Below are 15,672 nucleotides of genomic sequence, written 5' to 3'. Positions count from 1 at the left end.
TCATAGGTGGTGGGACCAGCATTGACCCCTTCACACCCATCCCTCCCACTGGTGTGGGGGAATTTAGCTTAGGACATTGCTTACAGCCTGGGCTAAGCCAGGGTTTCTGGAGGGTCAGGAGGGCTCCTGGGCTATAGGTGGAACCAGGAGGAGGGAGGGAGGGCGGGCAGGTGGTAAAGCGGGGACGGCATAGCCGAGGGTTTTGTGGCACCAGTTGTGCAGTTAGGCAAATCTGGCTTCGATTCCTGCTTCTGCCACTGGTGAGCTGTTGCTGGAGCAAGTTACTCAGCCCGTCCATGCCTCAGTTCCGTCGCTCTACAACAGGGATGGCAATAAGAATAATACAACCTCCTGCATCAGAATGTTGGGAGGATTCAGAGAAATAGGTCTTGAAATGTGTTTGGCAGAGCATCTGGTCCCAAAGGCCCCAGGAAACATTTCTAGAAAAGGGAGGCGAGGAGAGGACTTGGGTGTGAGGCTTCACACGTTGGTTCCTTCTAGATACTCTGCCCACCAGCTCCCTGCCTTCTCTCCTGTCTGGTCTTTTTTGTTTCTTGTTTGTGAGCAGACAGGCCTTTGAACCCCTTCCTAGTGGGTGGCTGGCCCAGAACACAAAGGTTCTCTGAGAGCAGGCAAGGGAGTGACTTTGTTGCAGGAGGGAAACTCGTACAGGCCAGATGGAGATCACCGGCTAACCTCAGAGTTCAGATTCCACTGATTTGGAGTTTTCATCATTTGGTTGAGACCAGAACAAAATTTACTCTTGCGTAATTATCAACAGGATTATAAGGGCAAGATTTAGTGGTGTTTGTCTCAGCTCTTTATAAACACCATGAACTGGGTGGCTTGTAAATAATAGAAACTTATTTCTCACGGTTCTGGAGGATGAGAAGTCCAAGATCAAGAGTTGGTGTCCTGTGAGAGCCCCGTTTCTCATGATGGTGCCTTCCTGCTGGGTCCTCACATGGCGGAAAGGGCAGGGCAGCTCTCTGAGGCCTCTTTTTCTTTTTTTCAAGACAGAGCCCTGCTCTGTCTCCCAGGCTGGAGTGCAGTGGCGCATCTTGGCTCACTGCAACCTCCACCTCCCAGGTTTTATGCCATTCTCCTGCCTCAGCCTCCCGAGTAGCTGGGACTACAGGCGTGCACCACCTACGCCCGGCTAATTTTTTTTGTATTTTTAGTAGAGATGGGGTTTCACCGTGTTAGCCAGGATGGTCTCCAACTCCTGACCTTGTGATCCGCCCACCTCTGAGGCCTCTTTTATAAGGGCACTAATCCTATTTATGAGGACTCTGCCCTCATGATCTAATCCCCTCCAAAGGCCCCACCTCCAAGTACCATCACCTTGGGGGTTAGGATTTCAATACCTGGATTTAGGGGGAAATCAATATTCAGACCATAGCAGCATTAAAGAGAAGATACACCCCTGAGAACCTCCCGAAATTTCAGAAGCCCCACATCCACATCAGTGGCTCCCATGCCAGACGCTGTTCTAAGAGCTACGCGGTTACTGTTGTTATGCCCTCTTTGCAGATGAGAAAGCAAGATACAGAGAGGTTACACAGCTGGTTAGGGATGGGCTCAGAAGTCACCCAGCTGGCTTGCGGTGGGCTGGGATGAAAGCCAGGAGTCTACTGGGTTCCACTGGGTTCACTGCTGGCAGCCTCCTCCTTACTCAGAGATACTGAGCATGGAGTGGGCGTCCTAGCTGTTCAATGTGGGCTGAATCTGTTTGCAAATGAGTGGATACTAATACCAACAATAGTAATTGTAACAGGTTTTATTACCGGTATTATCATCAAGCCTTTCCCAGCAGCCTGGCCCTGTGCTAAGCCCTTGAATGCATGATCACATTTAATCTCCGTAGCAATGCTAGAAGGCCAGTACTGTTATTACACCCATTTTTAAGTTGAAGTAGGCCTGAGGGTTCCCATCTTCCATATTATTTGTGTTTTCATCTCTCCCCTGAGCCCTATGCAAATCAGACATTGCCTCCTCCAGCCTCTGCATATATACCTGGCTGGTGTCCACAGTACTTGGGGACCTCCTCTTTCGGCTTTGGAGCCCCCCTCCCTCTGTCTCTGTATGGGGGAGCTCTTCCTTCTGTCTTCTCCCTTCTTGCCTATTAAACTCTCTGCTCCTTAAAACCAAAAAAAAAAAAAAAAAATTCCCATTACTTGATCATTTTACATTCCCTTGTTAAGCCAGGCTCAAAACATCAAATAACTGTGCATTTCACACCATACCCAAGCCTTTCTGACTTTGTGACTACCAAGGTGCATTAGAATCTAAACTGCTATGTTATGCTATTTGCAAAATACTCTTGGCTCTTCCCTGAATCAATCCCCGTGAGGGTACGTATCAGGTAAAACTTTGTTGTTTTAGATCTATTTGTTCTTAGACAAAGTAAACTTGGAATTGCTTTTCAGTTTGTTTTGAAATATTCCCTAGTTCTGTGTTTTCACACGTGCACAAAGGCCTTACTTCCCCCATTAGTCTGATTCTGAAGTTTTGCTGCACTGGGAGAATGTTCACTGACAAAACGTTAAGTAATGGTGCTGAAGTGTAAAGTAATTAATGCAAGAATCATAGTATGAGGTGGGGATCTCAGTGCTTTAATGAGGGCTGGGGAAACCATCTGACTGAGGATGTTGAGAGTGGAGGGGTAGATCAATGTTCCTGTAATTAATGCTGCATATTAAAAAAGTGACCTCTTTGGGCCGGGCACAGTGGCTCATGCCTGTAATCCTAGCATTTTGGGAGGCTGAGGTGGGCAGATCACAAGGTCAGGGGTTTGAGACCAGCCTGGCCAACATGGTGAAACCCCGTCTCTACTAAAAAAAATACAAAAATTAGCCAGGCATGGTAGCATGTGCCTGTAATCCCAGCTACTTGGGAGGCTGAGGCAGGAGAATTGCTTGAACCCAGGGGGTGGAGGTTGCAGTGAGCCAAGATAGCACCATTGTACTCCAGCCTGGGTGACAGAGCAAGACTCCATCTCAAAAAAAAAGAAAAAAAAAAGTGACCTCTGGCATGGTCAATATGGGGACCTCGTAACCTTCCCTGTCACCTAGAACTTCAGTTCTGGGACTCTGTGGTCCTGTTAATTAAAAAGATAATCACCAATCTGCCTCATCTACTGTGGAACCCTTCCAATTCTTTTTTCTTTTTCTTTTGAGGATGAAATTAGAAATCACCAAATTACCATTTTTAGACTATTTATGTGTATATATATATATTTTACTCTCAGATATATTTATTCAATGCTTGCTCTATAATGAGAGTTTTAACTTTCTGTTTTCCTTTCCATTATCCCTGAAAAGAGTGGATTATGGAGAAAAGATGAAAGTAGTCTAATGCAATACAGTGTTTGCTAATGTGCTGTCAGAGGTATTAGTGGGACTTGCCAAGGTTTGTGTCTTTTATGAAATGCCTTTCAGATTGCAATTATCTAATAGACTTGGAAACCTGTTTGTACTCTTGCAGGCATTAAACGTCGTCTTTGAAAAAATCCCGGAAAACGAGAGTGCAGATGTCTGTCGGAATATTTCAGTCAATGTTCTCGACTGTGACACCATTGGCCAAGCCAAAGAAAAGATTTTCCAAGCATTCTTAAGCAAAAATGGCTCTCCTTATGGACTTCAGCTTAATGAAATTGGTCTTGGTAAGGCGGTGCGGGAGCTATATGTGGTCCCAGGCCCTGATGAGTGTCCCTCCCTGCCTGCCTTCCCTCCCTGCCCCCACCAGCTTCCGTTCAGTGACACTTACACAGCCAGGTTGTTCCTGGAGGGCATGTCTAGGGGCCAAGAGACTGCTTTGGTGTCTCATGGGCATCCTGATTCTTCGAAGGAAGCACGATCCTTCAAAGATGGCGTTTGTTGCTGTTGTCTTTAAATATTACGTCTGTAAATCAGATTCATGAGATTGTAGACCCTGAGACTGCAAGGAATCACCTTGCATCATGAAGTACAGAAAGGTGTCAACACAGTGCCCTCTGCGTGTGTTGCATTTCACACTGGCATTTGATTTGTTTGTTGTGATACTGAGCGTGTCATTAGTGGGTGGCTCAGACTCTGGGTGTTAACTCCAGCCTGCTAGAAAGGTCATCTTCCTCTGCTAATCGCATCCTGTATTAAGTATATGCTCCGTCCTCCCCCAGTGTGCAGCAGCGTCTGCTATGAATTCATTTTCGGGCTCTATTGGTATACTGCAAAGGACAGCGTATGCGTGAGCAAGCTAACAGGGCCCCACTTCCCTCAAATGTTCGTCAACATTTTAAAGTTGAGCTCCGTGCAGTCCTCCCAGGAGACTGTGGTGGGATTTTGTAGCAGGTAGCGGGACAGAAACGAAGAATAACATCATAGTGGTGACAGACAGTGTAACGAGCTTCACTTCCCCTTGACGTACGGTTATAGGCCCTGACTAAGCAGGCAATTAAAACCCTCCCACTTGGCCCTCCCAGTCCAGCCCCTGCTAAAAGGCCATTGATGAAGCCTTGAGGCAGGGTCTTGGAAGTTTGAGACCATGCAAATGTGGGGCAACTTGGTGATCTGGCTTTAAAGAAAGCAGGGCTGCTAAGGCACCCCTCTTCTGCTTCCTTCCTTGGGTGACTATTGAGCAACTTGAGGACCCTTTTAGCTCATTTGGTTAGATACAGGATCAAAGGGGGAGCCCCGGCCAGGAAACCATGACCCTGACCCCAGACCCCCAGTTTCCTTGCCCTGAGCATACATCTTGCAAATGTGTGGCTCTCACTACAAAGGACATAGGCATACCCCACCCAACAGTCTTGGTCCTGCCGCTGATGAGCAGGTAGTAGCATCCTTACTCTTTTCCTGAGTTTGGGTGTCCCTCGCCTCCTAAAGTAGGAAGGCAAGGAGCAGAGCAAGCAGGGGGCCTGGGACACAGCCTATCAGCCGTGTCAGGCTTCTGCGTGCCTGCTGATTTCCCAGACTACCTCCAGAAACCAGCTATCAACTGTATTGAAATCCAACACCTGGCTGGAGGTGGTGGCTCATGCCTGTAATCCCAGCACTTTGAGAGGCCAAGGCGGGTGGGTCACCTGCAGTCAGGAGTTCAAGACCAGCCTGGCCAACATGGTGAAACCCCGTCTCTACTACAAATAAAAAATTGGCCAGGCATGGTGGCGCACACCTGTGGTCCCAGCTACTCGGGAGGCTGAGGCAGAAGAATCTCTTGAACCCAGGAGGCAGAGGTTGCAGTGAGCCCAGATTGCGCCACTGTACTCCAGCCTGGGCAATGGAGGGAGACCCTGTCTCCAAAAAAAAAAACAAAAACAAACAAAAAAGAAATCCAACACCAGTAGCAGCTATGCTTGGAGCTCTTACAGAAGAGGCTCAAAAGTGCAGATGCCCAAAGGGGCAGAAAATACATAAGGGTGTCAGCCGCCTGGGACTACAGAAAGCAGTGGAGCTTGACTTAATGGGAAAGGACTCGCCATCCAAGGGGACAGTGCCATTTGCTTCAGTGGTTGCCATGTGGACTGCAGATTGTGTTACTAGACTGTTCGATTTTTTTTTTTTTTTAAAGAAATCAGATACCCAGTTTTTTATATGCAACTTAAAAACTTAAAAAAAAATTTTTATAGAGACAAGGTCTCACTATGTTGCCCAGGCTGGTCTTGAACTCCTAGCCTCAAGTAATCCCCCTGCCTCAGCCTCCCAAAGTATTGGGATTACAGGCCTGAGCATCTATGTCCAGCCTATGTGCAATCTTTTAATTTTTAAATGTTGGCACTGAGTTAACACTAAAATAATAACACCATGCAGGTTCCAAAAAAAGAAAAATCACATTTGTGTGCCACATTCTGACCTAGGCACAGGTTGGCAGCCTTGGCCAGAGAGTCTGCACCCTGTGATGCTGGGACCTTTGCACACTGATGCCTCCCCCTCCACCCCCAACAGGAGCCTACAGAGATGGTTCATATCTTGCCTCTCTTTGTGAACATGGGCACACAAGTGTGAGCATATACAAATTTGCTTCTGGAATTTTTGTTGAAGAGCTTAGTCCCTCATAGAATGCATTATTTTGTCTTCAGTGCCTCTACTTCCAGGCTTATCAGGGAAAAAGTGGTTTGAAACATCAGAGCCCTAAAAAAATAAAACAGAACTCAGAGTTCAGGCTACCAGTCTGGCTGATACATCTCCACCTTCAAGCAAAGATTTACCACTTTATTCAAGTTTTAGTTACCCGTAAATTTGTGAAAGTAAAGTGGTAGCATTTTAAAACTCTCTAAAAAGGAACAAAATGCTCTTTTTCAGAGCTTCAAGTGGGCACACGACAGAAAGAACTTCTGGACATCGACAGTTCCTCTGTGATTCTTGAAGATGGAATCACCAAGCTAAACACCATTGGCCACTATGAGGTAAGAGCAAGACTTGACCCCGTGTCTCCTTCCTCATCCCCAATCCTAGTCCCATGGACATTCTTTTAAAACATCCAGGACTCCCACCCATTTCCTGGAATAACTTGCGGATCGATTGTGTCTGGGGCTGAAGTTTTCTTTCGTTGCTTGTGCAGACAAGCTCATGAAGGGCTCTCACAGTGTACTTGTCACGTATTCCCTTCCCAGAAGGCTATGATTTTCCTATCTCCTGAACTCTCTCCACCCTGAGGTTCAGCAGAAAAGAACCGAGGAAAGCCTAGGAAAGCCAGAGAAGAGTTATCCTTTAGCCTTCACTGTGTGACAAGTGTGCTGATGCTAAACAAAGCCCTGGAAGTCCCAAGCCTCGCCTCCCTCCACAACATTCACGGTAGACCTTGTAACCTTTTGTGTAGGTCCTTGCTTCCTGAAGAAGTTCTAAATTTCCTGTTTGTTTGCAATATTGAGCGATACTTCCTTTGGCCTCTTAACCCACATACTGGGTGAGTGCCGAGGGCGGTGAGGGGTGCACGTGACTTCTCAGAGATCTGAGTGCCAGAGAAGCCTGCACATAACAAGACAGAGGAGGCAGGGAAGGTTCCTGAACACACTGGGATACTGGGGTTCACTTGTTTAGCCGTATTATCTGAATCTTTGTTGAATATCCACTCTGATAAGAGCTGGGGCTGCGTGGGAGAGGAGCAAAGACCAGGTCCCTGCCCTCACAGAGCCTGCAGCCCTGGGGAAGGGGTGCGGAAAAGGAGGGAGAGACAAGTAAAGAGGCAACGCCTTGCATGTAATAGTGCTGTGTGGCTTGGAGAATCCAAGAGGCTTCCTGGAGGAGGTTATGACTGAGCTGAGACCTAAACAATGAGAATTTAGCCACACTGGGCTAGCGTGCAGGCACATCCAGCAGGGAAGGGAGAGCATGCGTGTTAGACTAGTCAAAACTTGAGAGGGGCAATGGCGAGGCGGAAGGAGGGCAGTGACAGCTGATTATAGCCAGTGCTTATTAAGTACTTACACCACACCAGGTAATATTTCCAGCATGTCCCTGTAATGTAACTGCCCAATGGATTCACCTTGCCCATTGCCTAGACAGAGCCGATTTATCAAGACAGCAATTGAAATAAAGTAATTGGGCTGTACGGGAGATGGGAGTTTTATTATTACTCAAGTCAGTCTTCCTGAGCGTTCAGGGATCAAGAGTTTTTAAGGACAACTTGGTGGGTTGGGGGAAGCCAGTGAGCCAGGAGTGCTGATTGGTCAGGTCAGAGATGAAATCATAGGGAGTCAAAGCTGTCTTCTTGCGCTGAGTCAGTTCCTGGGTGGGGGCCACAAGATCAGATGAGCCAGTTTATTGATCTGGGTGGTGCCAGCTGATCCATCAAGAGCAGGATCTGGGCCAGGCGTGGTGGCTCACGCCTGTAATCCCAGCACTTTGGGAGGCTGAGGTGGGCGGATCACCTGAGGTCAGGAGTTCAAGACCAGCCTGGCCAACATGGTAAAACTCTGTCTCCAAAAATACAAAAAATTAGCCAGGCATGGTGGTGCACATCTGTAATCCCAGCTACTTGGGAGGCTGAGGCAGGAGAATTGCTTGAACCCAGGAGGCAGAGGTTGCAGTGAGCTGAGATGGTGCCATGGCACTCCAGCCTGTGAGACAGGGCAAGACTCCATGTCAAAAAAAAAAAAAAGCAGGGTCTGCAAAATATCTCAAGCACTGGTTTAGGTTTTACAATAGTGATTTTATCCCCAGGAGCAATTTGGGGAGAGTCAGAATCTTGTAGCCTCCAGCTGCGTGATTCCTAAAACATAATCCCAATCTTGTGGCTAATTTGTTAGTCCTATGAAGGCAGTCTAGTCCCCAGGCAAGAAGGTGGTTTTGGGAAAGGGCTGTTGTTGTCTTTGTTTTGAACTGTAAGTTCCTCCCAAAGTTAGTTTAGTCTACATCCAGGAATGAGCAAGAGCAGCTTGGAGGTTAGAAGCAAGATGGAGTTGGTTAGGTCAGATCTCTTCACTGTCTTCTAACACATCTGCTTCCCGTCTTGTAACAGTGAAAGGTATCTGAAAGGTGTTTTTCAGATGTCTTTCACTGTTCACCTTTCAGATATCTTTCACTGTTATAGTTTTGCAGTGGCGGCTTCAGTATTTCGCCCCATTCTATCCTATAGCAGTCCTATGAGATAGGTACTATTATTAACCCCACTTTATAGATGGGTACGATGAGGCTCTGGGAGGTCTGGTAACAGCTAGTCAGTGGCAGGGCCAGATTCGGACCTGGCTAGTTGGCTGTAGGGTCTGTGGCTGAACCAGTCCATGCTGTGGCCTCTTACAAGATGTAGAGGCAGGGAGGCAAGCAGGGAAGATGCAGATCACACAGATGGGGGCAGCCTCTTCAGGAGTTCTGAGTCTTATCCCAAGAACAGTGGGAAGCCATGGGAGGTCCTGAAGCAGGGAGGTTAGTGTTTCAGAAAATGATTGGGGCTGTGTGTGAGATGTAGATAGAGGGGGTGCGAACCTGTAAATAGCCCCATTAGAAGCTGTGGATTTCTGGTGAGGATTGGTGCTGTCCAACAATAATGCAGTGGCTCTGGACAGACACAGAGGCACACAAATGGAATCAGATGCTCAGGAGGACACCACAAGTCACGTGGATGGGAGGGATAGTAGGATGAGGGTGGGGTCAAAGATGTCAGTTGGGGATGACTGTGCAGATGCCTGGAGGCAGGTGCTTTCCTAGAGATGGAGAAGATAGGAGGAGGAGCAGCTTCCCAGCACACTGGGAGGGTAGGCACCCCCTGTTTTTCACAGTTGTACAGTCCCAGGGAGATAGGTCTGCACCAGGAAGGACCTAGGACTCTGCCAGGTTCTCCCCTTGCCCAGGAAGAAGTGAGACTGTTCCTGAGCAGAACTTTTTAGACAATGGCCAGGGACAGTGAACACCCATCCTTGGGCTTTTTGGCTGAGTGGGTCACCCAGTTTGGAAGTGGTTGCCTTGGGTGATGACTAAGGAGGTGCTGCCCCTGCGGCATTGCTGGAGGGAGTCTAGCAGAGAAAGCTGCAGGCCCCTGTGCTCACTCTCCTATAGCGCAGACTTGCCAACCCTGGAATCATCTTGCCAAGAGCAGTCGTTCTTAGCTTTTGGAGTTTGTAAAAATCCCCAGGGAGTTTGCTAAAAGTGTGTATTCTTGGGCTCAGGAATAAGGGGCATCTTTGGCTGTATTTGGAAAAACACAGCCCCAGAGGGAAGGTAATGGCCAGGAGGAGGTCGGAGTCAGAGATGCTGCCCTGCTGGGTGGAAGTGCTTATCATGGCATCAGTTCAGGGTTCTAGACCTGCAAGCCAGCACCTCTCCCTGTGTCTGGGTGGCAGGCTTGTCTTGATGAGTTAGGAGAGGACACAGACTCCAAGGCCCTCCTCTGGTGCTGTTGCCTGGAGTTCTTGTCTTGCTCAGCTGTGCCTCCCCTGCCAGGCTTCTCAGCATCCCTCGGCCACTGTGGGGCATGGTGGGCTGCAGAGGCAGGGGATGGGGCTACTCACTGCCATTAATAGGAGGAGGCAGGGCAAGTCTCTCCAGCAGGGAGAATGAAGAACCACCACAGCTGTCTGCAAGGCAAGGGGAAGGCCTGTCAGGAGAGATAGAACATCAGTCTTCACTGCAGACATCGGCCGTGCTAGACACCTATCTGCTTAAGGATGATAATGAAATTAATCCGGCCTGTAGTCACTTCCCGTCCAAATGATTTATTGGCCTCATACCCCAGTGTTGCTGCATGGTGGTAATAAATGACAAGTCTAGGACATGAAGGCTTAAAGGATTCTCCTTATGTTTAGAAAGCTAAGCCATAAGGCAAATAAACCAGAGAGCCTGAAGGAAACGGGAGGTCATTCGGCTCCATGTTCTCTATGCCTGGACCATCTCAAAAGCCCTGTTTTTTAAAGGCTGCTTGGAGAAAATCATCCCCCACCACCCTCAGCCACCTACATCTATACTTGATTAAGCAGCGCCTCCGCAGACTCAAAATTTGGGAGTAATTTGACAGGGCTGGGCTGAAGTTTGCTTTTACCCTTTCGTTAAAGAAAACATTTTCTCTTGAGCGCTAGCATTTCCCTCCAAAGAGACAAGATGCTAATTATCACTCTTATTCATTTACTAAAGTACCCTAGTTTGAGTCACTGTATGTGCTTAAAAGCAAAAAAAAAAAAAAAAAAAAAAAAAAAATTCATTTAAAAATAGGGTCTAATTCAGAGTTTTAAGTGAATCAGACTCACCTCCCTCCAATTAGTCCATATTAGTTAGGTTTTAAAGTTAATCTGTAGTGATGGCCAGTTCCTTCTACTATCTAAACAAAGTCCCTGCTGTTGGAGGGCCAGCCTGTTTCTTCTTTCCTTGTCTGTCCTTAGGGCAAACAGAGTGTAGCTGGTCTCCTCTGAATGATTTACTCTCAGCACATTTGAAGAACAGGTTTCTAGAGGGGATTTGAGGGCATGACAAAAATATAGCATCTCATGGACTAGATGCAGCCCCCAGAGCCCCACATTGCTGGCAGGGCCCTGTCACCTACTGGCTGACACCCTTGGCAACCCCCAGCACCGGGGAATTGCCTTCCATGACGATAACCATGGCAGCCAGTGCCTGGCACTGCTCACGCGCATTAGCTCAATTAATCTCCACAAAAACCCTGGGAGGCAGGTGCTTTCCTTACTCCCATTTTCCATCTGATGAACACAGAAGGAGGGTGCATTTCTGTTCCAGTGTCATTCTGTCCTGTGCAGACAAAGGGTTAAGCATGTCTTTACACATGAAGCCAGAGGAGTCTTTCTCCCCTATAATTAAACCCTCCCGGCGCACTTCCTTAACTGGATGTCATTCTGTGTTGACTATGAAGGGGACTGTGCTTTGCTCTGGTGCTAACAGGTTCTGGGGCATGTGCACCTGCATGTTCAGGGAGTGGGGCATGCTCGTCCCCTAGGACTGTGGCAGGGTGGTTTCTCCGGGGTCCAGCCTTTTTCCTCTCACTCGCACCCTGCTGTGACCTTTGCCTGGGCCAAGTTATCGCACCCGCACCCTGCTATGGAGTGGCGGCGAGTGTGCAGGACAGGCGTTGGGCAGGAAATTTTCTCTAAAGATCACACTTCGAGTTCTGAGCTGCAAGGTTTTGAGAGGCAGAAAAGTTGTTTAACCACTGTCGTTAACAGATGTGTACTAATGCAGAAGTGGTCATTGCTAACAAATTTGTAATTCAAAAGATATTTAAAGCTCATAGGAATGTCCCAAAGGGTCTGTTAAGTAAGGTCAGCAATCCTGCTGGTCAAGTCCATCATCTGTGACACTAAAAGGGACTGGACAATCACTAAAGGTCTGTTGCAGTGTGAATGTCTTTAGATACTCATTTAACAAACACGTACAATGCTTCTTGTGTACTGGGCACTGTTCTAGGGCTTTGACCAATAGCAGCTCTTTCCGTCGTCTTTACCGCTCCATGAGGTGAATACGATCAACCCCATTCTGAGGCCCAGGGAGGCTAAGAAACTTGGCCAGAGTCACAGAGCTCCTTCACTGATGCCTCAAGGCTGAAAGCAGACGAAATAAGCACTCTAGAGACTGCGGCTCTGCGCAGCGCCTGAGGGATACCTTCCCCAGATCCAGGCTTTCAGCCCATGCTCCTAACCTCCGAGGTAGCCTGGCTAGAGAACTGGGCCTGACTGAGGAGAAATCCTGGTAGTTACATTCTCTGATGTCAAATTCATAAAGGGTGACTTCTCTTAAAATCCCAGGGCGAATCTCGTGTCTGGGAGTTTATCAAAATGCTTCCCTACTTCTACTTTAACCCTCTTTTTGGCCAGCAGTCCGTGAAGATGACAGTTACCTTCATCCAAAGGGAGCCTCTCTCAGGCATCTGGGCTCTGACAACTCCAACCCAACTGGATCACTCTTGAGTCTTAAGTGTTCAGGTCTTCGTAGTTTCCCACACATTCTTGGTGCCCCAACTCCCTCAGGAGGAAGACAGTCTCAGGGCTATCACTAATAGGCTATCACTAGGGAGCTGGCTAGTGGCCTGAAGGTTAATTTCAAGTAAACGAGAGAAAGAAGCAGGAGCCCTGTGGCATTTTCTCTGGTTTCCAGCATCCTGTAAGCCCTCCCCTGGATGTCCAGAACCTTCTGTGTGATTTGACCAGCCTGTAGAGGATGTTCTGACGGCCCCTTCCAATGCACTGGTGAACCCCTGTGCTGAAGGACTCAGCAAGGTTATCCCTCAAGCCCTGAGAAACAAGATTTTGTTTTCATCAGTTTCCAGCCTTGGGACATCAGTGAGAAGAGCTGAGGGAGAAGACGATATTGACAGAGGGAGAGCAATATTGGCGCGTGGCTGCTGGGACAGCATGTGGAATAGAATTCTGTTTTCACATAATATTGTTTCAGCAGAAAAGGTGATTTCAGGAATGAGAGATTTCAATCAGAGTTTCTGTGTAGTGATTTGATTCTCATGTTTTCAGATTTTTTCTTTAAATTATCACAATATTCAGAACATATTCATAATTTTTCATAAAATTTATAGCTACAATGCTAGCATTTCTCTTAGGTGGAGCCATATGAAATTGTCCATAGGTGACCATTTTTACCTACAAAAGTGGTAGTTTCATAAGGTTACACATAAGTTCAACCTTACATTTCTAGAAAATCTCTTTTCATGGAATTCTCTCTAAGCTATGCCGTAAACATGGTATCTTATAAAGAAATCTTACCTTCACTTGCAAATGGTTTGGAGGATGTGCAGCTCCTGCTTATTTTAGAAATGACTTTAAGTTGTTGATATGGGTCTGTTTCTCCCTGAGTGGTTAAAACTCATCATTCTAATGATGGGAAAGTCTACAGTCATCTCTGCCACTTCTAACATGGGGTGGCCCCAATTCCCCTCCATTGATGATTGGAGGGGAATCGCCTGTTGTCACATCGAATCCTGGAACACTGTGAGACTGGAAGGAATTTAATTTGAAATTGCCGTGCATACCAGTTCTGCTCTGGGCTGGAGAAACAATCCTGCTGCAGATCCATCTAGTGACATTAATCTTTCTTTGATTTGATTTGGTTTTCATCCCTAAAGTAGGGGCCCAGAGGACGCTCCCTGCCTCACAGGACTAGGGGACGATTAATGAGTCACTCTTAGAAGAGCATTTGGAGCTCCTCAGATGGAACAAACGGCATCATCTTTTTAACACTCTGCATTCCAGGGCACTTTTCAAAAAGGCATTTCTGTCCTTACCTCAGCAGCAGCTGACTTGCGCTAAAAAGAAAACGGAAACCTTTCCCCCACAAACATCTGTAAATAAACTATTTTTCTGTCTTTATAATCGTGTTAAGGTGTCACATGGGGGAAATGTTCCAGCTCCAGAGCAGCTGTGAAAGTTAGAAATGCACTCATACATACATGCTCACACACACACACTGATCCACTAATAAAATGTTTCTACACTTGCTCTTGGGAGATAATTTCAGAGTAAAATTTCCTTGGTACAAGCTGTGTCTATGCTATCTTAATGCCTGAGCACAGCACTGGCAGCGGGCTGTTGCCAGCTCTTGAAGAGACATTTGAACTTTTGGCAGCGCTCCTTATCAGAAGGCCCATCCACGGTGTTTGTGATTATAGAGTAAGGGTGCTCGCTTTTGGCAAAACAAAGCGTCTGACAGTAGTGAAGTATTGGCTCAACACTCAATGGGAGACATTTGGGATTCATTCTTTGACAATTACCCAGAATGAATCACCAGCTTCCTTTTATAAAAAGATATTTATTGGCTTAGAAACAGAGCATATCCAGCTCTTCGTGGGGAGGAATTTTGTAACTATGTTCGAAACTTCTCATAAACTCGGTGTCTGAGTATTGCTAAGTGGGTGCCTGCACAGAGCATTTACTTTAATTGCATCAAATGTGGAGGAGAATTGAAAAATCAGCCAGCAAACAATGAATAGCTCAAGGGGAAAAGGAGAGGATGCTCGGTAATAGAAGCAGAGTGGAAGAGCTCAGTAAGAGTTAAGAATCCCTGCTGGAGACACTTTGCAGAGGCCTGATGGCCCCAGCCGGCCCCTGCCCAGTGCTGCCCCCACCCCACCACCAAGATATCATGCACACCAGCAGTTGGAGGCCTCTGGCCTAAACTTAGCGGCTTGCTGGACACAGCTGGCTGGACAGCTGTTTAAGGGCCTCTTGAGGGCTGGCTCTTGCTCTGTGTTCCTCCCTGTGGGTGTAACCTGAAGGAGATTAGGTTTTAATCCTTTGGTGCTTGCTAGGTGGGCTTGTACATTCTGATAACCAATGTGTAGCAAGCCAGAAGAGAAATTCTAGGTTTCCACTCTTTCCAAACTGGGAAGGCAAGGTCCAAATTAATAGTAGAATTGAGAATAGCTTTCGAGCTTTAGAGTGGAGGGAAAAGTCACTTAGCTGATAAGGTTCAGAAGTGACAGGGTCAGTCCTCCAGAAACAGTTCCAGAATGAAGGGGATTTGTGGATCTCTGACCTGCCTCCTTGCCACCCCTCTGTCTTGTAATTTTGTGAATGAGCCCCTCTTCCCACAGAGCCAGGCCTGCCCCCAGCATCTTGGCATCTTTGTCCCCCTCTGCCCGAAGGGCACTTCCTTGCCTGGGGATTTGCGAGTGCCCATCAGGGTGTGGGGGAGGGGCACTGTAGGGCCACTTGACCCTGGTCTCCACGGTACCAAAAGGTCTCAGGTGAGAACGCTTGACTTTAACTCCAAAGGAGGCATTATATACAGAGGGCTTTCTTTGTCAAATGTATACATTTAAAATCTGTGGCAATTCTTATCAGTTCTATTGAAGCATAATTTTTGAGACAGGGTCTTGCTCTGTTGCCCAGGCTGGAGTGCAGTGGCACAATCATGGCTCACTGCAGCCTTGACCTCCCAGGCTCAAGCCATCCTCCTGCCTCAGCTGGGACTATAGGCATGTGCCACAATGCTCAGCGCTTTTTTTTTTTTTTTTGAGGAGAGATGGGGATCTGAGTTCCCCAGGCTGGTCTTGAACTCCTAGGATCAAGTAATCCTACTGCCTCGGCTTCCCAGAGAGCTGGGATTACAGTCATGAGCCACTGTGTCCAGCCAAAATATAATTTATATTACCATAAAGCTAATTCGTTTAAAGTATACAATGCAATGGTTTTAGGTATACTTACAGAATTGAGCAAGCATTGCCACAACCTAATTTTAGAACATTTTCATCCCTCTTGAAGAAACCTTGAATTTATTAACAGTCACTCCTTATTTCCCCCACCTC

The 15,672-nt window shown here is 47.3% G+C and overlaps 2 protein-coding genes across 7 annotated transcripts in view; one reads left to right on the top strand and one right to left on the bottom strand.

Moving 5' to 3' along the window:
• Positions 1-15,672, bottom strand: part of CEP83 (centrosomal protein 83) — a 201,458-nt gene that overhangs the window by 15,998 nt on the left and 169,788 nt on the right. The gene's annotated exons all lie outside the window — the stretch shown is intronic.
• Positions 1-15,672, top strand: part of PLXNC1 (plexin C1) — a 161,266-nt gene that overhangs the window by 129,599 nt on the left and 15,995 nt on the right. For all 6 annotated transcript variants that reach the window (XR_004031922.1, XR_004031921.1, XR_004031923.1 and 3 more), the window contains 2 exons: positions 3,487-3,664; positions 6,282-6,385. Coding sequence is in view for 3 of the 6 variants with exons in the window: in XM_003259494.3 (XP_003259542.2) it covers positions 3,487-3,664; positions 6,282-6,385 (282 nt within the window). In the remaining 3 variants the exon portion in view is untranslated. The remainder of the gene's footprint in view (positions 1-3,486; positions 3,665-6,281; positions 6,386-15,672) is intronic.

This window comes from Nomascus leucogenys, chromosome 10 (genome assembly GCF_006542625.1).
Source record: "Nomascus leucogenys isolate Asia chromosome 10, Asia_NLE_v1, whole genome shotgun sequence".
Classification (NCBI taxonomy): Eukaryota; Metazoa; Chordata; class Mammalia; order Primates; family Hylobatidae; genus Nomascus; species Nomascus leucogenys.
Note: the sequence above shows the minus strand (reverse complement) of the source record. Positions and strands in the feature narration are given on the sequence as shown.